The 25,984-nt window shown below is 38.2% G+C and overlaps 1 protein-coding gene across 2 annotated transcripts in view; it reads right to left on the minus strand.

Annotated features, from left to right (window-relative positions):
• Nucleotides 1–4,201: 4,201 nt before the first annotated feature.
• The window catches only part of Kctd9 (potassium channel tetramerization domain containing 9), a 25,423-nt gene continuing 3,640 nt past the window's right edge, over nucleotides 4,202–25,984 (minus strand). For both annotated transcript variants that reach the window (XM_010623668.3, XM_010623678.3), the window contains exons 2-12: nucleotides 22,628–22,706; nucleotides 20,637–20,680; nucleotides 16,900–16,996; nucleotides 16,250–16,308; nucleotides 15,953–16,081; nucleotides 13,872–13,939; nucleotides 13,695–13,790; nucleotides 12,862–13,011; nucleotides 9,323–9,428; nucleotides 7,703–7,836; nucleotides 4,202–6,087 (exon numbers count right to left, since the gene is read on the minus strand). In XM_010623668.3, coding sequence (XP_010621970.1) covers nucleotides 5,971–6,087; nucleotides 7,703–7,836; nucleotides 9,323–9,428; nucleotides 12,862–13,011; nucleotides 13,695–13,790; nucleotides 13,872–13,939; nucleotides 15,953–16,081; nucleotides 16,250–16,277 — 828 coding nt within the window. In that variant the 5' untranslated portion in view covers nucleotides 16,278–16,308; nucleotides 16,900–16,996; nucleotides 20,637–20,680; nucleotides 22,628–22,706 and the 3' untranslated portion in view covers nucleotides 4,202–5,970. The remainder of the gene's footprint in view (nucleotides 6,088–7,702; nucleotides 7,837–9,322; nucleotides 9,429–12,861; nucleotides 13,012–13,694; nucleotides 13,791–13,871; nucleotides 13,940–15,952; nucleotides 16,082–16,249; nucleotides 16,309–16,899; nucleotides 16,997–20,636; nucleotides 20,681–22,627; nucleotides 22,707–25,984) is intronic.

Raw genomic sequence — 25,984 nt, forward strand, 5'->3', positions numbered from 1 at the left:
AATTTCCTAGCCATTGAGGGCAAAGACCAATACTTTAAACCACATGTGCAGCAATTTTGTGCTATTACTCCATTTTTATTATTTACTTGGTTACTCAAAAGCCATGATTCATCCCTTACCAAATTCACTTTTTTGCTTTGTACCGGTCTTCAGCTTTATCATTCCTGAGTTACAGAGAACTATACCAGCTGCTCTGAAAGTAGCCCCTCCTAGGTGTCTCGGGCTACTGTAGAGTGAGTTGCTTGATGCAGAGAGCTGCACTATGGTACTAATGACATTTTGGTATCTTCCCCTCTATCTTTTCAAGCCTTACTGCTGGCTAGCCCATCTGTGAGAAAGAAGACACAATAGCATTCGGAGTAATGAACCCAGGGCAAAATCGTCCCTTGCCAAGGGGGCTTCTAATTAATGTGCCTCCAGATGAATTTTCATTGGATGAAGATGTGAAGTCAGAGTCAAACACTGGCAGATCTCCATGGCTGGTGTGACAAGGAACAAAGCTGCTTAGCCACCATCCCACCTGGCCTTAGTCCTTGGGTTATGCAATGCCCTGTAGACATAAAATAGCATGCCATCTAAAAAAGCAAACGCAATACCAGTGATAGTGCTAGAAATACAAAGTATTTTACCTGTTGGGAGGTGAACAGCCAAAGAGCCTCAAGCTTGTGTTGAGTATTGTGACTTCTCTCTTCCTTAGTTTCCTTTTTATATGAGCCCTTTTCTGGACACGAGAATCTTTCCTGCTGGTAAATTATGCTGCTTATGAACTACAGCTTATTTTAATAGAAAGGATTTTAATCCTCCCATAATGCTCTCTAATGGCATAGGTAATTGGAACACCTGCTGGTATATCTGTTAAATTTACTTAAGTCTGGCCATGAAAACCTCAGCTAACACTTTTATAGCTGAGGCCACCGCCCAGAGATTACAATCTGGCTAGGTTGGATTCCCTGAGGAAACTGGAAGTTTAAGAGGTTATAATGAACAGACATCTCAGATTAATATTCAAGGCTCCCACAAAAACTTTCACGAAGAAGGCTATGCAATAAATGTACTGCACACTGTGTCCGGTTATCTGTGACCTGCTCTTAGCTTGTAGATTCCGTTTGCAAAAGGATTTAAACCAGATAATCAGAGAATTGCTTCCATTCTTAAAAGCCCCATTAATGAGTGATTATTGGTACTAGGATTATTCTAATTCCATATAAGATTTTAAAGTAGATAGTTTGAGTGTGACAATCCAGCCATTCTAACTATCAAGTTCTCTCCTTACCTTGAAAGCCATCCATAGCATCAAAAAAGTAAGAAAAAACACTGAAAGACCATACTGAAGAGAATCTGGTTAACACCAATTTATTTCAGTAAATGTTTAGTGAGTTAAAATATGCAAATCACAAAGATGAGCAATAATAGTCATGTGCCTGTGGCTAAGACTAACTTCCCTGCAAAGTTCTTATCATCATCCGAATTTCCTGCTTCTCAAAGATGAGATAGGGGCCGGGAGTTTGGCTCAGTGGTTCTGCCGCCTGCCCTAAAGATGAGATCATCCTCTTTGCCCAGGCTGCCCTCAACCTCCTGAGTTCAAGCCATCTTCCTGCCTGGGTCTCCTTAAGACTGGGATAACAGGTGCGTGCCACTGAGGTCTACTATGTCATGCAGATCTTGGATGTTCCACCCCATGCCACAGATTTCTTCAGTGGCATGACCGTGGACATGTTACTTATACAAGCATTTACAAAAGAAATAAAACCATTACTTTTCTATTACATTTATTTGAATACATGATTGTGTTACTTTAAGTTTCCCCTGGTCTGTAGCCCACGATAATCTAAGATTCTGTTCTTTTACTCACCTGTTAATAACCTTTGGTAGTTGGTCAGTATTTCATAAATACAGATTTGAATGAAATCAGTGAGTGAATGGAAGAAGGGAACTTTTAGCCGGATGAGGCCTAATTGTTCTATTCTGCTTCAAAGATGTTTTATCTGGTATAGAATTATACCTGTAATGCATTATAGGCTGTAAAGTCTGTTGCATTAGCTATGCCAGAATATTGTTTAAAAATACACATTAGTTCATTTTAGAGTGTCACCTCAGATAGGGTGATAAGCCCATCGGTCACTGTCTGGTGTCCTCTGGTTTAATTCCATCTGCAAGGATTTCAAATAAAGAGCAATAGTACCTTTCCCAAATAGATTTCCTTGGTTTACCCAGGCATCTCCATGGAGGTTGTCCAGCCCACAGGATAGCATAAAGGGATACATTTTAACTTTTTTTTTTTAACAGGGTCTCAATATGTAGTTGAGACTGACCTGGAACTCACTATGTAGCCCAGGTTGGTCTCGAACTCACAGCGATCCTCCTGCCTCAGCCTCCCGAGTGCTGGGATTGTAGGCATGTGCCACCATGCCCAGCTGAGCCTGCATTTGTCTTAGTTTGCACAGATCTCAAAGGCAAAAGCCAAATCTCCTTACTATCTCACCTTATCAAACTAGTATGCATTTGAAGATTTTTTGTTTTTTGTTTTTGGTACTGGGGATCAAACTTGGGACCTTGTGCTTGTGAGGCAGGCAGTGGCACCACTGAGCTAAATCCCTGGCCTTGCATTTGTTTTTGATATTTAATGAAACACTCTGAACTCTCATGACTCCATGGCTAGGCCAGTGTACCCCCCCGCAAAAAAGTGAATAAATTAGCTTTAAATATTTGGATTTTATAGTTGACATATTTTTCCTCCTAAATTTGTTAGAATGGCTTTAGAGGGGAAACTGCTTCATTCTCAACACTAAAACACCTCAAAATTATTACAATAATGGTTTCATAATCTTGTAGAATGACAGATGGGAAAATCCTTTTTTGCCCTAATGTAAAATCTCAGCAGGAAGAACTCAAGGTTAACTGTGGCTGACAAGTGTAATCAGATTGTAAAAGGGTCTCTCGGAATTAATCCTCAGATAAGGTACTTCAAAACTAAATGCAGCCATTTTGCTTCAGAGTAGTAAACTTTTAAATTTTAAATAGAGTACAACTTCCTTAGGGATTTTATAAAATTTTAGGGCTTTTCACATATTAAAGATGACAAGTTGACTTGAGGGCAGACGTAGAGTATAAACAACAGATTCATAAAATGAAATGGAGAAAACACTGTCTTGATTTATAATGGAAATCTTTGCCAGAAAATAACTTTATTGAGCATGGTGGCGTACAACTACAATCTCAGCTACTTGTAGGCTAAGGGAGAAAGACTGGAAATTAAGAGGCCAGCCTGGGCAAGCTAGTGAGACCCTGGGCTCCACCCACAGTGTGGGGGATTTGGGGGTTGGGGTGAGAGTGTGCATTTCCTAAGATTTCCTTCAAAGTACCTGAAGGGATTAGACTACACTAAAGCATAATATGTGTTGCTTTAGAGCACTATACTCTAACCAACTTAGATTCAAAATCTTCCAACTTTGTGTATAGAAAACATGTTTTGTAATTAGGGCTATTCAAAGTTTTACTATTTTGAAACTTTCCCCCGCATAATTCTCTCTTACACAGTTGTCAGGCAAAGAAATGTTTGCGGGATATATTATTTATTCAGCATAATAAAGCTACTAAGGGTTGTCAGCTAAAGATCATTACAAATTACTGGAAGGCAGTCTTTTGATCAGAATGAAGTTTTTTATGATTTTGAAAAGATCATAAATGAATCTTGTTTGAAGAAATGAGCTAACAGTGGATCCTTGACTTACAAACTCAAATGGTTCAACTCAGTTGGTCGTAACTCAGGTTGGATAATTGAAGGCTTCTCTACACAGCTTTCAAACTCTCTCTCCTGTATAATTTTAGGCCACACTTTCTTCCAGACAGATGTTAGTGTCCTTAAGAGACACTGGCCCAAGATTTCTCAAACCCACATAGGAAAGCATGCTGCAATGTTCCTCCCAGAGCTCTACGGGTTAAATCTTATCTGAGACCATTTGGAAGCACAAGTGACCAGCATTCAGTTCATAAGTCATGACTTAGGTTTTAAGTTAAAACTAAAATTCCAGTCATAAGTACAGGGCCCACTGTATTTTAATGGCACCTCTAAGAAACTAATCCTTAAGCAATGTTATACTGCATTTCATTTTTCACCCAGACCCTGGTTGTCAACCCAGACTGAAGAAATGTAAGGAAAACACAAAGTGCTGATTTTCAAAATCAAGAGATGAAACTTATTTTCAACATTTCACAGCGTTTATTAATGCAGTATAACTTAGATCCAAAGCCTGCAGTTTCTAAGTACACCACTAAGATCTTTCAGATCCTTCTGCAACTTCAGATTTATCTACAGAGGTACCCTTCAGTGAATGAACAACACATTCTATAATTATTGAAAATATAGTACAGAGTGAAATGATTTAAATATAATTTAGGCACATATTGATTATGAAAATAGATATCTCTCAATACAATACTTCTCTGTCTTGGTAAAAATAATAAAGCAAAGAAAATAATTCATTTCTAAAGTTGCTTTCCTTCACCTGTAAAGGTCCAATCCCCTCCCACTGTGCATAAGTACCCTTTACTGTTAAGGAAAGCTTTGCATATGTAGATATAGAAGAATAAGCTACGGAAATACTGAAGATATGTCATCTCCCAAAGGAGACAAAAGTGGTTTTCAGTGATTCGTTGCCTCAAGCTGGTGAGTATGGGATTCAGAACCCATTTGGACACAGCGTATATCCCTGCTCTTGGGGTACACATAAGGACACTGGGGTACCAGTAGGGAAGTAAAGGCCCCATCCTGCTGTCTCAGAGAGATAATGACTCAAGGAAGCTGGGCTACAATTTGACAAAAACCACCAAAAAAGACAAGTCAAAGAACCACAGGTGCTGACAGGTATTACGAATCAGACCAGCCAAGGTGATTAATATTTTGTGGTTATAATCATGCTGTCAATTTAAAATCCCACATTTCCCACTGTAGGGTTTGAGCTACAGTTATGTCACCTTCTGAAAGGTGACTTTGCCAGGCTTACCCATGTGGCTCTAACTGCACTGGATTTGGATTTAATGCCTATTTCTAAGCTGGCCAGGTTTAAGCCATTTGGCATTTGAATTAAATGTGTATCAACGGTGCACTTTGGGTTTTTGCTTTTGAAGTATCTTCCTGAGCTTCTGCTGCTTGTATATGAGGAAACTAGACTAGTAGTGTAGACAGAGAAAACTGCCTGGTCTGCTGTTGACAGGAACTTGCCTAGAATGAAATTTGGATGAATGCTCATTTAATAGTTGTAGCAACAGGAAAACTTTCTGTCCATCTGGATAGTTCCAATGAACCTTCAGTATCATCATGACATACAATGATAATTTTTTTCCACTCTGTTAAATCAATAAGAGGGCTATTTCTTAAATTTAGCTACTGTTTTGTTCTAAAAAGTAAACATATAAAAATGAACCTGAATAGAGCCTTAGGGAATCTGACCTCACCATATTCATATGAAGCAAGAGATATTTAAAGAGGGGAGGCATCACTAAAGCTATCTATGAACCTGAACAATCTTTTCAAAGCTTCATAAAGTTTAATGATTTAAATACCCATACTGCATCTAGATATTCAATAAATATAGTTGCATATTTTGTGCTTTCATAAATTAAAATTCTCAACTGCATCTTAAACCAAGATGGTATTTCCACATCATGCCTATTTAAAAGCAAATATAATAGATACTATTCCCAGTCACAAAACCAGGCAAATCCCCCTACCCCATTCAAAAGGCAGCAATATAATCTACTTTTCCTATATCTATTAAATAAGTGCTTTTCTTTTACATTTTCTGTGGGAAAACTTCAATTTTCCCCCCTATGCACCGCCAAGAACATTCATAATCCTCTAAATATTTTAAAAATTCCCTTACAGTGTTACACCTCTAGCCAGCTGAGTGGGTGGAAAAACGAGATGACAAGGAGAGCATTTTGTCCCAGACGCCTCCCTCTCTGAAGCTCTCATCTGACGCTCTGTGACATGTGTAGTGGTGTCAGCATCTCTTCAAATATGGCCCCCTTCACGTTGGAACCTCTTAGGTTGGCTTCCTGAAGGTCACAGCCAGATAAATCACAGTTCTGCAAGATAAAAGAGAATTCATATAATGCGTGGAGATGTAGGACCTTAGACGTTCCTTGTGAAATGATTTCTGGGCTCATGGACGATGTTTATGTGTAATAAACCAATGTGCAGGACACTTCGTCTACATGTGCCAAAGCCAGCTTTTCTTCCTCCACAGATGCGTGAACAGAGGTTAAAGGGAAGCATGTGTCCCTCTTCTTCAGTTTTACAAACAGGCAACTAAAATCCAGGATGGATTCCAACATAGTAACTATTCTCATTATACTTTCAAAAGGCAGGAGATGGGGAAAGACTATTTTTTTAAAATCTGACATTTTCCTTAACAATTTATTTGTGTAGTAGACTTTTCTATTCTGCAGCCCTAACATTTTTATAGCAGGGAATTGCCTTGCATTTTTTAGCCCCACATTTCTGTGTACAATTCAGTGAGTTTTGGTAGATGTACACACTGGCACAGCCACAACTTGGAGCCGGGAATTTCTCTCAAGATCCCAGAGGGATAGATGAACGAGAAATTCTTGCTAAGTCCCTGGGGAGGGGCGGGCCCATGGTTAGAGAGGGGTGAGGACATGCAACCTTTTAAGAGGCAAATGTCAGCAGCTGGCCCTCAATGGTCAGCTGGATTAGTCTCTGCAATGAGCTGGAAGGGGGAAGGCTTCTGCTGCTTTCACGACGACTACACGATAACTAAAAAGGACAAACTTATGCTCTCAGGTAACACTAACAAATGAGTCATTTCACTCGAACTAGGATTACACTGCAGGCCTCTTGCCCTTTGAGTTTAAAAGCATCTGCTACTCTGTTCCTGAGCCCTATCAGAAGATCAAGGCAAAAATATTTCTGAAAATATCAATAAGCTAAATTTTTACATAATGTCCTCTGTAATCCTATCTGTGCCAGACTTTTTACATAAAGCTCTACCATTCAATATGAGAGCCACCAGCCACATGTGGGTATTTAAATGAACGAGAAGTAAATACATTTTTAAAAGCAATTTTTCAGCTGTACTGGACACAGCACAAGAGCTCGGCAGCACAGACAGAGAACGCATCCTTGCTGCAGAAGTGGGGCTGAACACCGCTGAGATCTCCACAGCCATAACAGCTGGGGAACCTGCTGGCTAAACGTGTGAATCAAGGGGACATACAGAGGACGATTCTCAAGAAAAAGCTGACCGCACAAAATTAAAATCTCAAAGTGAGATTCAGAGTCCGACGGCAATTCAAAATAGGCTTTTTCTCAACCCGATTTCACAGCTGTATGCCACTCAGATTTCTCAAGTAGTACAAGAAGTAATCTGGCTCACTGAGTCGTCTGGAATTAAAATTCACGGAAAACAATACATTAAATTAATAAAGCCTCTATCCATGCTGTCTGAGAAAAAACCACCAAAAAGGAGAGAAATGGAATCAGCACAGGCTGGAGGTCCTAAGACTACTCACAGCGAGCCGGCTCCCGCTCTGACCAAGCAGCTGAAGCGGAGAGACTCTCCGCCCACGCTGGACATCACCTGGCAGCTTCCCCAGCCCACGACAACGACTGTGCTTATGATGGCCAGGAATTCTGCATGCGATCTGACATTAACCAAAGTTCTCTGGCCTGGGAGCTCACCTCTAAGTCAGTTCCGGCCAGAGTCGCTCCTCGGAGGTTACAGTTCTTCAACTTTGCATTTTTTAAGGTAGCAACTCTCAGGTTAATTCCTGTCATCTGACTTCCTTCCATATCCACACCTTTCAGATTAGCACCTATGGAGAACATATTTTAAGAGCAGATTAATTTAAAAATAGCTGTAATTATCAACTGTCAACAAAATTGCAGGATGACTTATGGAGGTAAGTGAGCAAGGCCTGCTATAGGTCTTTCAGGTTTTGGAAATAAACCCGAAATTTCAATCAGCTTACATCTACAGAGTTCAACGTTGGAAATTTTGTTTACTTATGATGCAAACTAATAGTTTCATTGATACTTTTCTTTTAGTGCTGGAGATCAAACTCAGGAGGCAGTGTGGCAAGCTAAATCCCTGGCCCATTGATACTTTTTTGTATGTTTGATTTTTGCTTTGCATTCTAGCCCGGCTTTGAATACACTATGTTGCCCAGGCTGCCTGGCCTCCTGAATGCTGGGATTATGGATACTTTTGAGGGAGAAATAAATCCTATCTTAGGGCAATAATTAGCACTTTGCCACATGCCACCGCAGGCTTATGACAAGGCGTAAATACAGTGTCTCCTATGTAGACAAGTAAACGAGGTGCCCGATTCACAAACACAACAAAGCAATAATGAATTACTGAAACTAAAAATGACAAACTACTTTATGCAACCTGTCCTTTCCTTTTGGTCAGTATAAGGGTATTTTATTGCATAAGAAAGTTAAGATACTGGTATTTGTTTCTCCAACTAAGTACTATTAAATATTCAAAGCTTTATTTCCTGCACCCTCAATTTTGATTAGCATATGATTGAGGAAGGAAACATTTACCCCTTCACAAACTTGACTAATACTTTTGAGCTTTAAATAATAATTCTGCTGGGCTTTTTATTTATAGTTGGCTTTTACCACAGAATAGGTAGATATACAGAGGACCCTCAAGTTATGACCAGCCTGACATATGAACAACTTCAGTTATAACTGGAATTTTAGGGTTTTAAAAATTAATTTTATTGGTATAGTTTAGGTATAAAATATAACAACATTCATCACTGGAAATCTGTACCTTTACATAATATATCTTGATTCTTATTTTCCCCCCATTCCCCTGCCTTCCTTTCAGGATCAAAAGGTATAATAGATAATGTGAAATATGGAAGGTCCAGAGGGGAAGGGGAAATAGGAGGGGCTGAGGAAAGGAAAAAGGGAATGGAATTAATATGAGAAAAGGAAAAAACTGGAAACAAAGTCCCTGTAAATAGGGGTGGAATTTGTTTTCAACTTATGACCAAAGTCTTGAGTCATGATCTGAATGCTTCCAGATGGTCTCAGATACAGATTTAACCCTTAAAGAGTTCTGGAAGAACCAGTACAACATGCTTTCCTGTATAGGGTTAACTGGGAAATCCTGGGCCAGTGTCTCTCTAAGGACACTGAGATCTGCCGGTATACAGGAGAGAGACTTTGAAGGCTGTGTAGAGGAGACGGAGCCTCAAATTAACCAACTTGAGTTACAACCACCTCTTGGGAACAAACTGAATTTGTAAGTCGAGGGTCCACTGTACAAGAATAGAATCTCACCTTCTAAATTGGCTTTAAGACCAGAAGGATCCTCAAAATTACACAGCTTCAGAGATGCACCTTCTGCATTAGAACAGAGCATCTTGACTCCCTGGAGATTTGCGCACTGCAAAGAAAAATGTCTTCATTTTAAGGTTCACAATTTTGTTCTAATTGGTGTAAAAAGAAAAACTACAAAAAAAAGAGTACTCAATTTATTTTCTATTTACAATAAAGACTATTTTAATGGAACCCAAACAGATCTAAGAACATTTTATAGAGAACATTTTATATATATGTTTTAAAAAAAACAAAATACTAGATTAACAACAGCACCCCCACTTTGCATAAAACATAAGAGTTCAGAGCAAAGAAGCTGGGGGAGTAAAACTATGACACCCCATTTCAATTTTTAGAAACACTTTCATTTCCAAGGCCAGACTACTAATTCCAGGAATTGAAGGCATCATTTAGCTACAAAACATTAGCCTTTCTGTACCAAGCATTGGTACACACACTCTAAACTCTGAGCACTGACGTCGTGATACATAAAGGAGAGCAGAGAGTAAGAAATTAGAAAAAAAGTATGAGACTTAAATAGTTAATCCATCTCAAAAGAATTTAATACCATCAAGTCTAACTCTGATAACCACCAGTCACACTGGACAGCTTTCTGACGATCAAAGAGGAAGCTAAATGCGAAAGTGTTTTAACAATTATAAGGCACACTATGGATGATGACTGTAGTTGTCTAAAACCCTAAGGCTAATCAAGTCATGTGCTGCTCACATTTGTTGAGAAAATCCTTATTTTATAGGTGCAATTTCATCCAGCCCACAGTCAGTTCTGCTAAGAGACAGAGACCATTTCAATCACAGAAAAGTGACAGACTCCTGCTTACTCCCGCCTGTGCGTGTGCCTAACATAAGGTAGCTCTGCCTAGCCAGTTGGGATAGTGAGGACCTGGAAGGTCCAATGTAATTAATGAATGGATTTTATGTACTTAGAAAAGAACAAGACAGAAAGTCGATATATGCAGATAAATGTCTCTGGTTCTCTGTAATGCTCCAAAATAAAGCACAAGATAACTATCAAAAGTTTGCTAGGTATACCCAGGATGTACCATGGAATCTCACAAAGAAGCAAATATATCAGAGATCGCAGTGAGATTTTCTATCTTCAACTACATAAAGCATTTCACCCTCGATTCATTAAATAATAAAGGAGGTCACCAATGTTAAGACTCTAGAACTCAGCTACTAAAGTTCCCATTACAGTTATGAGAACTCATCTTACTTTATCGAGAGGCAATATGTTCTGATGAGAGCAGTTTTTTACTGTGATTTTAAAAGTATAATGGCATATCTGGGGATCTTTCCTGGGGTGGGGTGGTACAGGCAAGCACTCTACCACTGAGTAACATTCCCCAGTATTGTTTTTAAAATGGTCCTTATCGTTACAGAAAAAAAAGATAAAGAAATAGGTAAAATGAGCTATTTAAAAATAATCGGGGTCAAGGTTCAGACAAAACAAAGCAGGTTCTGTACTAGGGGAATTCAATTGTGACTATTTTTGTAAATGCTTGGCATTTTTAAAAATAAAAAGTCCTTTACAAAAAAATGAAAGGAAAACTTTAAATTCTAGTTCTAACTCTGATAAAAACTAACCTTTTGGCCTGTGGCAGGTCTCACAAGTTTCTCAGTCTATAAAATGGCCAGGTCATGTTAAATAATCATTTCACTTCTTACCATTCTACGAGCTATTACTGTTCTGAGTCTTGGACGGGAAATAAATGCGACGGTGAGGAACAGCTGCATTGCCTCATCAGAGGCTAAGTCACTAAGGCCAGCGGAGACCATCCTGGTTTACAACAGAAGGAAAAGACTCCTATGTAAAGGTTTCGCAGGCCCTGGGGGAGAGCAGCAAAGCTATGAACTGGGATGAGCCTCACTTCAGTGAGAGTGCTGGGGCTGTGAGAGCCGGCGCTGTGGCAGTGCTTATCAGCACCATCCTACTTGTGGACAGCACAGGACATGGCTGTTGGCAGCAACCATCCTGGAATGCCAAGGACAATGAATTAGTTTTGACTCTCACAGCTTAGACAGCTTGTGAGGTGACTCGCCAGCAGGAGCCATTGTCATCGGTAGTGACTAACCTTACACTCCTATAACCCCAGTTGATAAAGTCATTTTTCATTATCTATTTTGGCCTTCATCTGAGCTACCTCACATGGATAGAGTAAGTATTACGAGACCTAGCTTTCAGAGAAGAAAATTATGGCTCAAGTTCACAGTTCATAATTAAATATTAGAACTGCAAACCAGTTGTGCTAACTGACCTTATTTGTCTTACCTCTTTTTGTCTTTACCAAAAAAACAAGTCTTTCAACATTTTACTTGAGACTGACTAGGTCCTTTAGAGTTTTGCTTTGTGCAGTTAGTCCTTTGCCCGTTTTGCTACTGACTTGACCTTTCCTCATATAACAGAATAAAGAGTGACAGTACTTAAAATGTATACCGGCAGATTTTTTACATCCGGCACAAAGCTCCACAGAAAACAGGCTCTAACTAAGGAATAAAGCTAAAATTATATTTAAATAAATGACTATCAAAAATGGAAACAAAGTCTTTGTAAACAGGGAAGGGTGAAGGGGGTAAAGGGAGGGCAGGGATATGGGGAAAAAATAGGAACCAAGACCTATCATGTAAAGGTACAAGATCGCAGTGATAAATGTAACTGTATAGTTTGCTTTAAATGTACAAACAGGCCAGGGATTTAGCTCAGTGACTCTGCCGCCCGCCTCACAAGCACAAGGTCCAGAGTTAGATCCCCAGTACCAAAATAAATAAATGTGCCAATAAACTTAATGGGGAAAAAATGACCATCAATAGCAAAATGCTATACTAGGAGCAGTTAGTTCTGAAGACATACTGACTTAGGCTATGGTATTAAAGAATTTAAAGTTGTTATTGGTACTACATATATTCTCAAACCCCAAATTCATACAGCCAATTGCACACACATAATATGCCTTTACATTTACATGTGGTTGTATACACAAATATTTACACCTATACCCACACGACACCTATACTTATCTATACCTATTCATAGCGAGAGAGCAAGTGCACCGCCTAGACGTCAACACCCAGACCGATGCATACCGTGAATAATTCTAGGGCACTCACATTTTCCTATTCCAAAAATGAGGCTGAACAGATTTCAAAGGTCTTTCCACGTTACGCTTTTGCTTTATACCTTTAATTTATTTGCAGGAAGACACCAGTTCTAATAAATCTAGTGTGCTATATTGAGATCAAGATCCAATTTGAAGATTTCATTTATTAGTTGCTAAACCTTTAAGGTCTATGTTTAATAAAGGATATCAAAGTTGTAAAACCAATCCATTTCACTTTTGGAGCCAGCAGTTTTATCATGGACGTACTAAATTATCTGTTTTCAAATAAAAGCTCCTCAGAGACAGGTATAAGTCCTGTGTTTTTAAGACTGCTTAATAGCCTAAAATTTTAATTTTTGTCATAACCAAAAATCATTCTTACGTCAAGCACTGATCCAGAAAGATCAGCTCGTTCAAGATTTGCACAGCAGAGATTCGCGTGTGCAAGGTTGCAGCGGCTTAAATTGGCCATTTTGAAGTTAATGTATCGAAGGTCCAAACGGGAAAGATCAGCACCACTGAAGTTTAAACCCTGAAATTAAAAAGCACAGACTGTCATAATGTTTAAACCATCTGTTTGCTTTAGATTTAATTACTATAACTAACTACCACGGGTTTTTTAGAAGCAGTTCGGTGCCTTGGAGTTTCTGACAGAACATGAGCAAATAGAACTTACACATATGAAGTCTTTGTTTTTAATGCATTCCACATAAAGGGAACTTTACAGTAGGACACTAACTGTACTTCATTTATGTGCAGATATTTCTAAAGAGGAAACCTTGTTAATAACATACCTGCTCATGTTAGTTCAGTTAAAACTGATCATGATTAAATGATTTTCATTCAAGAATTCAGACAGCTTATTAAGAAAAAGTGGGTATCAAATGCTGTAACACACAAAAGTATCTGCCACTGACTAGCCACACGCAGCCAATGGTGTAAACGTTAATGGTTTACAATTGCTGCAGTTTCCACAGACTACTCAAAAACTGCGGCACGAAGCATAGTTAGACAATAAAAAAGACTAATGTGTATTTTTCGGCTGCTTTAAAATTAAGTTACGACTATGGCCCATGATTAAATTATATCTTACACTAAAAGAAAACCAAAGCAGAAACAAAAATACTTTAAATAAACAAAACTCTGCAAGGACAAAAGTCTTAACTCACAGATTTGCTGATACAAATAAGTCATGTAAAAGTGTGCACTAATTACCTGGCAACGCAATTCAGACTTAGTAGGAGTTGCTAGCAGAAATCGAACAAATTCCTTTCGGGATATCGGAGAATGGTCCTCTGGTGGTTGTGAATTCTAGAAAAAGATATTAAAAAATTAGTGGGCCATTTTGGGAGAAACCTGTAGTAAATGTAACACCGGTCAAAAGAACCTCACCTTTATTGCCACTTCTAGGTGTTCAATCAATGAGTCGATTCCAAAAAATCTGGCTTCTTCCAACACACCTATCAGAGCAAAACGGATGTGCCTTTCAGAGACAATTCTCTTTTCCTGTGTAGGGGACTGACCCAGGGCTTCAAACAGGCTGGGCAAGTGCTCTACTACGGAGCTACAGCCTAACTCATGATATGTCCAGAGTTCTTTGTGTTGAATGCTCCTAACAGAACTGAAATTCAACAAGTAGGCTACTGTCAAGAGCAGACAACTAATGTGCAGAATGAATAACAGAATTCTGAAAAATATTTTTAAAGCAAAACTTTTCTGTGAGATAAAAAAAATTAGAACAAAAGCTTCACATATTTCTAAATCATTTCTTATAACTGAACAGGCCACAAGGAAGAAAGCTGAACACTACATATTCCTAGAACAACAGTTTTAATGATTTCACTGTGAATCCAATAAAAATGATTAGTGCACTTAATCTTAGCATTTCATTTACTTTTTTAATGGAGCAAATCTGATTGGGTTATCATAAATACTTACTGAATCAGAAAATGATAGAAATGAATAAAAGTTGACGTCAGCTTCCTAACAAGTCAAAAGTGTAATTCAGAAATTGTTCTCATACGAAAATTAGTTTTTACGGAAGAGTTCTAAATGATGAAAAGCATTTCACCGATCACCTGGTGACCTGGCATGCTTACTGTCAGAGTGTGGGAATAAATCTAGAATCCACTATCTGGTGGATGAAGCCTCCATCATTCAGCTGAATGGTTTCAAAGAACTAGTAAGGACTCAGGAATTACAAAGCCTGAGACATCGTTCCTACCTTCAAACAGTTTTAGCTAATAAGAAAACCGTAAGCAGTCCTTGGGGAAGAGGAAAACACACAGTCTTTTCTTTGAAAACCAAATTCCGTCTGCAATAATCCGACTGTAACACAAAGGTTATCTGTCGATCTCTCTATCAGCCAGCTCGCTGCTCGGGGTCACACTCTCCTGTCCATGCCAGAGTGGCTCCCTCTGGGGATTCCTCCAGAAGACAGCCACAAGCGGGAAGTGGCCCTGGGCGGAAACCCACCGTGAAGCATTCGAATGGGCCTGGCTCTCAGCTTACCACTGGGGAAATCAGAACTTCTTGGGGAATGTGGTTTAGTGGGGAAATCAGAACTTCTTGGGGAATGCGGTTTAGTGCTTTTCTAATCTAGCTATAGAGTTAACCTTAAAAACTTCCAGAAAAGCTTTATAAATAAAAAAACATGCATGGATCACTGAGAAAATGAAGTTTTAGTGTATTTTCTATTGGCATCAGAAGGGCCGATTTGAAACCCTACTCTGCTACTTGTTACCCTTTGGGTCTCAAGAGAAATTAGTATAGGTTATTTTAAATCATTTAGCTCCTGGGGGCACTCCTGGAGGAACACGAAGAGTTTGGATGGAGAATGTACAACATCCTTTAAAGCCTCTTGTGTAAGGTCCATGGAAAACATGAACCATCCAAATCTGAAACTAGTAAAAGCAAAGAAATTATAAAGATCAGAGCAGAAGGGAGGGCAGGGGAATGGGGAAAAAAATAAAAACCAAGATACATCATATAAGGATACAAGTTCCCAATGATGAATGTGACTGTATTCTCAGGTATGAGAATGTAACTGTATGCCTAAAATGTACCAATAAATTTAATGGAAAAAAAATAAAGATCAGAGCAGAAATTAATGAAATAGAAATTAAAAAAACCAAAACCACAAAAAAAACCCCAAAAGCTGTGAAGCAGAATTGGTTCTTTGAAAGGATGGGAATGAGTCTGGGATAGGGAGGGACAGGAGGGAGAGGATCGATTTCATTACTTTCTACTCTGATCTTTATAATTTCTTTCCTTCCAGTACATGCAAAGACTCCAGACCAGAAAGCATACCTGAGATCTGTTTCTATACCTACACATACTCATACATGTGTGAAAACTTATACTTTAAAAAGCAGCAGAGATACACCTTTGCTTTGTGAAAATATATATTATATATGAAAACAAAATATGAAATCCTACACTTACAAAAATGTGAGGAATCACTGAAAACTCACCCAGTAAGTTAATGCCATCATTCACAATGAGCTGTCCATGACGCAAGTAGTTCAAAATGGGTTCGAAGTACTCAGGACTTCGGTCAATTAAGAAAGCTCCTCTATGATCTTGCTTATTTCCCCAGACACCTGTCACCCATAAGCCATAATAGTTAGAATTAACAGAAGAAAAATCATATAACATGCCAGCAAGTTTTTACTAATGTGACAATTGCTGATACTACTAAAAAGTACATTCAGAAGTAAGAGAAATAGAAACAGATCGCACACATGGTGAAAACAGTGTCTTATACTCACCTTTGTCCTTGAACATGTGGGCCAGCATGCTGTCGGGTTCTTTATTCACTAAAGTGCTCCTAAGAATTCAGGGAAAAAAATTGATTTCTCCATGTGTCTTTATAAATAAACATATTTAAGTCAAGAGTATACTTGATTCAGCTGTTCTTTCAAAAAGATGCATGCTACAACCTGGTAGGAGTAATGCTGGGAAACAAAAATGTGCGATAAGTTGCTATTTATCAAAATCCTTTCTAATCTGGCACTTCCTTTGACTTAAATAGTTTTATTTTTATTTAAACACTAACCTATCCTTCTAGATAGATATTATATGACAATACTGTTTATCATCTAAACTTATTTTTCTGATTCCCTTTAGTAAGCAGTTGTAATCTCTACAAAATTCAACATTTTTACTTTTATTTCATGTATATTATTAATATCAAAAGGCATGTTCTAAAACACTGAATTCATGCTTTTTATGCCTTCTCTGGAATGACATGGCAATTATGTTTTACTTTTTTCTCTAAAAAATGTTTTCACAACACATTGTATATTTAAGCAGCCATCTGATTACCTTGTAAGGAATCAGCAAATAAAAGGAAATAAATGGTACATATAAGTGCCTTTCATTCTCTCTTGCACGCGCACATACACACACATACACCTACCGTGTAGTTGTAAAGTACCGTCCTCCAACATTTAATGTAAGCCAGTCAGTGTGGGATCCTAACAATCCTTCAGGTGGTTTAGAATCTGTCTGAGGATCTACAGATGATGACCAGAAAATAAAAATATTAAGATGGCGGGGTTTGGCAGAGACACTGTGAAACTAAATCTACCACAAAAGCACACTAGAGTTACTAGACAGCAAAACCCAACCCACAGGCAGCATCTACAACAAAACAAGGTGATAAGGTTGTCCCAAGGACACCTGCAGCTGGAGGAGCAGTATGGACCCAACCTGGATGAAGGAAAGCAGAGAGAGAAACAACAGTGGTGTGATGAACCCAAGAATTCCAAGCTATCCAGAGGTGCTGTTTCACAGCCAGCTCAAAGTAGGAGGGGTGTGGGCAAATCCATCCTGAAAATGGGCAACTCAAGAGCTTGCACTAGTATCTCACGGGGCTGGAAATTATCTCTCAAAACCAAGCAGCCAAAATTCTGTTCTAAGGGCAAAGTCCCACATCATAAGGTCCTGGGGAAAGATTCCGAGTAGAACAGAGATGAAAAGGAGTCCAAAAAGGTATGAAGTGTAATAGACCAGATTTATATCAGAAAATAATCCTGTTGATAAAACAACAGAAAAGGGAATTCTAAGGTCATGAAATTAGAAAAAACTTTCCTAAGTCAGCTCTCCCTTTTCAAATTAAATAAAACTTAATTTCATGTTAGAATGAGTAACAGGAAATTACAGATCAAATCCATATATAAACATTAAATACATAGGAAAAAGCAGGAAACATATCACTAGAGAGAATAAAAATATGCCAGAAAGAAATGTTCACAAAATAAATAAAAACTATAATTTGTTGCCCCAAAGCATGCTAAAACTAGTAAAATAAATATAAAGAAAAACAGAAACCAGAATTATAAAATTCAGAAATGAGGGGAGGAAGTCAGGAGAGAATTAGAAATAACAGAAAAAACTACTTTAAAAATGAAGATTAAATTAGGAGAAAGATAAGAATGACTAAATACAATGTCCTAAGGGAAATAAAAGATGAAAAAGAAAAAGCTTAACAAATAAAAAATATAAAGACATGAAAAGGATTTATAAAAACCTTTCAAATATAAAAAACAAAACTTACGATAGGAATCCTGAAAGAAAATCAAAGCAAGACTAAATAGGTAAAGTTAAAGGAAATATATCTCAAATTAAGAAATACAAGTATTTACAACTATGGCTTAGAAAGGACCCATCACATACCTGAAGAAACCAACCCAAAACACCAAGAAATATTCTACTAAAATGCTGTACATCAAAAAATGAAAAATCCTTTCAAGGATCTAAGAGAAACAATCACATAAGAGATCAGATATTTTGATGCCAATACTTCCTGCCAGAATAAAATGGAATATATAGTATTTAAGGTCTTCAAATAAAGAAAATGTGAACCAGGCATTTTTCCACAAGTTCACCTGGGATATAAGTGATGCAAAGTACACATATTTCAAGTCTGTAACTCAGTAAGCACTGACATGATTCTACATCTGACTTTCAAGTATAGAAGCCAAAACTGTTACAAAGTGTAAGATATCAGAGAACTCTGTTCTCACAGACTCCCTGAGAAGAATCTGTTAAAGAATAAGTTTCAGACAGACAGCCACTAGAGAAACTGATGCAAGGATTGGAAGTGAGCGTTAAATACACTTGAAAAAGTGAAATTAAATGAGAGTTTGCAGGGAAAGAGCATATTTCTACATGGAGAGTATACTTTATACCATGTATAATTATATACATATTCTGCCAATGTACAGATAGTTATTTTCAGTAAGTGGAGAAAGGAGACATGCGCCGTGGCATACACTTGTAATTCCAGCACTCTGGGAGGTGGAGGCAGGAGAACTGCAGTTCAGGCAACTAAGACCTTGCTTCAAAAAACAAAAACGCCAACAACAAAAACAGAAAGAAAGAAAAAGAAAAAGGGCTGGAAAGTCCAGTGCAGAGGCTTTGAACTCAATCCACAGTACAGAAGGAAAAAAAGGAAAAAAAGCAGAAAGGATGACAATATACAAGAAACATTTAACTGTTTTTAGTAAGCATATTGGTACTAAAAGTACTGGGATTGTTATCTGTTTGGAATGAAGTAAATAATGAGACATTATAATTCTATCACTGGTTATACCACTAAAAATCAGAATCAGAATAAAGTGTATGAGAGACGTTAAACAAACTATAATCCTGACCATGAGTGGAAGCGTTATTAGGAGCCCATTCATATTTTATCTATTTATCTATTATACATGACATAAAGGTTGTAGCCACATTACATAACACATTGCAAATACATTTTATCTCTAGCTATGTATGTACTTCCTACTCTAGCCATCAAAAGGACCTAAAAGCGATCATGAACTCTGTGGCCAAAAGCTACCCTAGTGCTCAGATTAGAATCATGATAATCAACTCTTGAAAAATATATTGATCCAGGTCTGTGTCAAGAATGGTAAGATGAACACCTTGATATTCCATAAGGCAGGAAACTATGAAAGACCAGTGGAGCTATGTTAGAAAGGTCTCCCCAGCAACGTAAGACCTGTGAGCATCAGGGAATGCAGACAATGGAAACACACTAAAAACATCTAAGCCTGAGAGTTTGTAGCAAGACACAAAACAAGTTCTCATGACTTTCTATTTTATTCTTGGTGCTGGAGACCAAACCCAGGCCTTATGCATGGTGACCACATACTCTATTACCAGGCTACCATCCCATCCCGAATTCTGTTTAATAAATCAGTTTGTCTGCCAACCACACTGAGGCAGATGGAGAAAAGACAACAGGGAAGAGTGTGCTCATGGTTCAAAGGAGAGACAGAAGAATGTGAGCTTACTTGTGAGTCGGCAACAGCCTGAGCAAAGCTCCTGGGAACTGTCACTACAAATGTTTAAGCCCATACTCAGGTGCGACCACATGGAACTAACAGCAAGAAATGCTCACTGAAGAATATTTGCTTACTCAAGTTTAGAGTTTTTCTTTTCAGATTTTTTTTTTTTTTGTGGTACCAGGGATTGAACTTGGGTCCTTGTGCTTGAAAGGCAGGCAGTGGAACCATGGAGCCAAAGCCCCAGCCCTGAGATATTCGTAATGATATACACTTTCCTCCAAATCTAAGGGCAGGATGCCTGTGCACTTCCGTGTGTGGCAGCTGCCATGACGTTTTCTGGTTAATATGCTTTGTTCAGCAGTAAAGGACTGTCAGAGCTACTTACCTTACAAACGAGTGACAGAACCCTAGAGAAATGCTGAACTACTACCAGAGAGAAAAATCAGAACAGTTGTAACTTCTAAAATCAAAATCACTCTATCATGTCACAGCTAACAAAGATGTACTTGGGCCGGGGATTTAGCTCAGTGGTTCTGCCGCATGCCTCACAAGCACAAGGTCCTAAGTTCGATCCCTGGTGCAAAAACAAAACAAAACCAGCAAACAAACAAAGATGTACAAATCAAGAGCATCTTTAAGGCTTGTAAGGAGGAGGAGTTCGTACTAGTATACGACCATATAATTAAAACTATAAATGTACTTTAACATACTCACCCAATGCAGAATCACAAAGTGTGAAAGTCTGAGTATAACCATGAGATCCTTTTAATGTTAAACTGTATAACTCCATGCAAAGTATTTACCATTTTGCCTTTTTTTATTTTGGTAAACAAAACTGGCTTTTAAGAAAGACACTTACCAATAAATGGCTCTCCTTCACACACAAATAAAACATCATCATCCCTGGAGAAATAAAAATTTTTAAAAGTCACCATCAAAACTTAGCAAGCACATTAATTATCTGTTGGCTATATAAACTATTACTTAGAATTATGTAGAAAATAGGTTTCAGTATCAGTCTGTGTACAAAGAAGCTCAATTTTCAGTACTTTGTTTTAAGCCCCCGACTACCTGACTCCAGATTTAAACTCAAATGTCCTCTACACATAAAGCTGCATGGGACCTGTGCATAAGATTTATTTCTGAAATGGAAAAAACCCCACTATGCATATTATGTGAATATGGTTTCTTTTTGTTTTCTTTTCCCCACTTTTAGAGATAGGCTCTTGCTATGCAGTCCAGGCAGGCCTTCAAAATGCAGCCAAAGCTGGCCTCAAGCTTGCATCAATCCCCCTGCCTCAGCCTCCCCAGTGCCGGAGTACAGAAATACACCACCATGCCCAGCTTGGCTTCTTATTAACTGGTGAATGTAATATTCTGCTCAAAACATGATTAAAGCCATTGACAACTTCTTCTTTTAAACTTTAATTCTTCATCCATAGACAAAGTATTGGAGTTCTTTTCTAAGTCATTAGCTGCTGTGCATGAAAATAAATTTTCACATGAAATCCAGAAGACACAATTTGTACTAACTGCTCTACATACCACATCCCCACTTAACACCCAAATGTAAACGACTGCATGTAACACACAGTCCTGGAGAATGAGTGTACATATCCCTCCCCTCCCCTTCCTGCCCTGCACAGCCACGGTTAGTGAAAGTGAATGATCACACTATGAACAATAAACCACCGGACAGGTACGTGTTTTACAGCTCTGAAGCCTTCAGTTATATCTCGCCGGAGGCCACAGGAACACACTGAGTTTTTCTTAAAAGCAGAATTTGTGTTAGAAAATGAGTGTGATGTTGATCATTCAATGTCAATTATTCATAGAAAGTGAAAGATAAGTTGTAAGACAGAAACTGAAAAACTAAAGTTCTCTTATTTGGATTGAAAATGCAGTTTATAGTTCCTGCTTGTGCACGATGCCAGACAGCTATTTAGAGTAGGCTGAAAGTTTACTGACTTTAGCAAAAATCAACTACTAAACTCTAGGGCCTAGGTAAGTCACTTCTTAGATGCTTAGTTTCCTGTTGGTAAGATGAAGGCTGTAGAAGTGATTAAGTTTGGGGACAGTACATTATATTGAAAGGTCTTTCTGACCTGGGTTTAAACAGAGATTAAATTTTATATACAACTGTAATTTAGAGCATCATTATCTTCACACTATCAATTTTTAAAACCCATGCTTTGCCAGCCAAATGAGATAACCCAGGCAAGGCAATTACAACATGATTGCACAGTCAGCATGGAATCTGCGTTCCCTTTTAGTTCTGCCACTGTTGTTCAATCTCTCTGTGCTCTAAAATTCTCTGACTCTGAGAAAGGAGGTGAACTTGCGTAAAAGAGATCATTTTTCCTAGGATATTTATCAAAACATAAACCCCAAAATGTACTACCGTGTGGGATCTCTGCTGTTGTCTCTCTTTGGATTCTATCATATTTAACAAGTGTTTACAAAATAAGGTCTCTGTTATGTTTATAAAACTCAAAGCACCCTTAGGAAATGCTTTAATTACGAGCAGGTGCTTATAAAAGAGATTGGTTATTAGATTTTTAACATTAAAAACTGCTTATCTGACTAGATTATCTCAAGAACCATAAAAACATTCCTGATAGTTACACATGAACTATGCAGAAAGACTGTCCCTCTATTAAATCTAGTAGGGGTTCTCTACCCAATCCATATAACTCAAGTCCAAATGACAGAAATTCACAAGAGCTAACTATAACTGATCACTTGCCAAAAAGCTCTAGCCTCAACAGCAATGAGACCACTGCTCCAGGAAAAGAGCCCAGCCAAAGATGCTGGGGCACAGGTGGACAGCTAGACGGATGGGATAGTTACCTGATCAAAGCAATGTCATCGATCAGTCCGCCCTTCCCATTGTACACGCTGGTGGCTTTTATCCCGAGTTTACTGCTGGCTACAGAGAGCAAATCAGATAAAGTCCCATATACAGCAACCACCTGGAAATACAACAGAATGATTTGAACAACTTACACAATGAAATTCACCACCCATAAATTATCATCCTATAATACACTGGACTGAAAAATCAGAGTATCAGAACAGAAGTTCAAGGGTTCTTTTTTTTTTTTTTTGGTACTGGGGATCAAACTCGGGTCCTTGCGCTTGCAAGGCAGGCGGCAGAACCGCTGAGCTAAATCCCTGGCCCATCAAGGATTCTTAACTGTGTCCCTTTTTCTTGTATGACTCATATGTTTACTTCATATTGAAGAAATTCGAAATAAGAAATTGCTGCTGACCATAACCAAACTACAGTCTTAAAATATGGCTGTTCTAGTTCCAAAATAAGATAGGCCAGTGCTTGAATATAGATCGACATTTTCTAGCTGTCACCTTGGAACAACTCTTTGCACTTTTGTTTGTTTTGTTTTTGAGACAGGGTCTCATCATGTAGTTCAGACCAGCCTTGAACTCACTATGTAACTGGGAATGCTGGCCTCAAACTCATGGCCTTCCTCCTGCCTCAGCCTCCCAGGTGTTGGGATTATAGGGGATTACTGGCGTGCGCCCCCCACACCCCCATGATGGTTTAACTAGTAATGAAGAAAACAGTAAAACCTACTTTAGAAGGTTAACTGGAGGAGGACAAAATGAGTTAATGCTTAAAAGCTTAGCGAAGTGTTTATTGCTATATTCAGGCTGATTATACTTTATCTAAAATGCGTGGGATCAGAAGTTATTTCAAACTTTTAGATTTTAGAATATTCGCATAGCCTTAGGGCTGAGCATCCCTAATATGAAAATCTGAAATCCAAATGGTCCAAAATTCAAATTTCAGATTAGAGATGTTCAGCAGGTACTAGGCTTATTCTCATATACTCACGGAGCCTGAGGCCAAGCATTTATAAAATGACCATGACTATAAAGGTTATGTGCTCTGAGTGCGCTATACTCCCCTGCGTGGACCTGAAGTTTCCATGTCACCGTGGTTACCTGCTCTAATAATGGGGCGCTAAGTATAGAAGCATTTTAGAGTAAAACAAGCAGCACATATATTTTGAACTGTACAATGACTATTATACTACTATTCAAACTAAATCCTTTCCAAATTTCAAATCCCGTGACAAATGAAAGCAAGCTGCAAGCTGGGAAGGTAAATGGTACCTATACCATGCCTAAGAGGACTGGCTACTTTTAATTACCCTGTAAACATTATCTTTAAAGTCTCACTTACGTTAAGTCTAAAATTTAAAGACTGCACATATATTTAAAACATTACATACCACAATCAATACTTACTGAATTTATGTACAGATTTACCCAAATCAAGCACCAATGATATAGTTCTTAACTAAAATGGAGAACTCATGTTACTCCACTTACACTTGTAGTTGAATACAATCTAAACATTTAAACACTTAAATGATTTTATTTGTAAAACAGATGGCATAACCATTATTTTTTTGGGGGGTACTGGGATCAAACTATGAACCTTGCACTTGAAAGGCAGGTGCGGCAGCACCACTGAGCTAAATCCCCAGCGCCGATGTAAGTAATTCTAGGGCCAAGAAGGAAAATATTAAAAATGGAAAATTCAGACAATACCAAGAGAGGATGTGCATCAATGGCTAAATTTATGCATTACTGATGTGAGTATAAATGACCAGAATGACTTTGACAATTAATTTGGCATTATTTTATAAACAAAACATTTATATACCTTAATACCTAATAGTTACAATTACTTATACACATATACACATGACATATATACAATGGCAACTACATATATACGTTACTGTGTGTATAAAACTATACAGAGTCCACCAAAACAATGTGTATATCAAGAAAAGCAAACTTGTAGAAAGGTGTGGTCCCAATAGTGGCAATGTCAGAACCTACTGGGACTGACTGAAAGGCTACTGCTGACCTAGCCAGGCTTGGTGGAGATGGAGGCCAGCAGTGTGTCTTCTCGTCTTCCTAGTGACTCTGACACATGGGTCCTGCTCTAGAAAACGCTTGCCCACACGCACCAGCGTACGTGTACAAGAATGCTCAGGGAAGCACAGGTATAAAGAAGGCAAACAACCAAACAGGAGAACAGATAAACTGTAGTAGTGCTGTTTTATAATATTGGACTTTAGGAGGGCAGAGAAAATGAATAAACTATCACTATGTGGAGCATTATAGATGGAATGTGAGGAAATAGTATTTTGAATGAAAAAAACAAGTTCCAAAAGACTACATGATATTTAAGGTGCAGTACATTTAAGAGTTGACCCAAAAATGTAGTTTAGATGTACATATATGTGGTAAAACTAATGATTAAAAAAGAAAAAAAAAGAGAAATATAAAATTCATGAAAATTGTTTCCTTAGGAGAAATGTAGGGAATAGAAAGAGCACAAGCACATTAAGGCGTTGGTACTATTCTAGTTCTTGGGTTGTGTGGAAGGTATAGGGATATCTGCTGTATTATTTTCCTTCTAACCTTTATGTATGCAAATATTCTTCAAACACCAGTGCAGAATGAAGATGCTTCCTAGTCCCCATGGCTGCAGTGTTTGGCACCGTGACTCACACACAGAAGGTGCTAGGGGTTAGGTGAATGAATGTTGTTTACAGCAGGTCTAGGATCTGCACAGCTCATTACTGAGTATTTTGAAGTAAAAAAAAATGAAATGCCATTTTGTGTGCAAGATGTACAGAACTTTGCTTGCACTGACATCAGGTTGCTCAGAAGCCATGTACTACATTGAGCTATCAGAATCTCCATTTCTACTTCCTTAGTCCAACTCTTACAGGGCATTGAAAGAGAAAATGGGGATTATGAGACACATGGAGGAGGATGCACAAGCATAACTGACTCTACAACTAAAACCCTGTAACTAACATTCCAGTCTTTTAGAATGATGGTCTTGAAATATTGTGCTATGAACCCACTGGTAAAACACTTTTGGGTACGTGCTCAGGCCTTTGTATATTTACGAATTATGCACTGCTGTCAGAAAGAACCTGTTTTCCCAAATGATACCAGGATTTGGATTTATTTAAGACTACTCCTTCTCCGCTTTTTGGCTAAGATCAAGTGTATTTACTTAGAATATGAATTGGCCAGTGAGAATCCCTGCACTATTTAGCATTAAGTTTACTGAGATGCTGCTAAATAGAAAACTGATTTTAAACCATTAATATTTTATTCTTTTTTTTTTTTTTTTTTTTTTTGGGTTTTGAA

This window comes from Fukomys damarensis, unplaced genomic scaffold, assembly GCF_012274545.1.
Source record: "Fukomys damarensis isolate Sample0158 unplaced genomic scaffold, DMR_v1.0_HiC HiC_scaffold_18, whole genome shotgun sequence".
NCBI classification, from domain to species: Eukaryota; Metazoa; Chordata; class Mammalia; order Rodentia; family Bathyergidae; genus Fukomys; species Fukomys damarensis.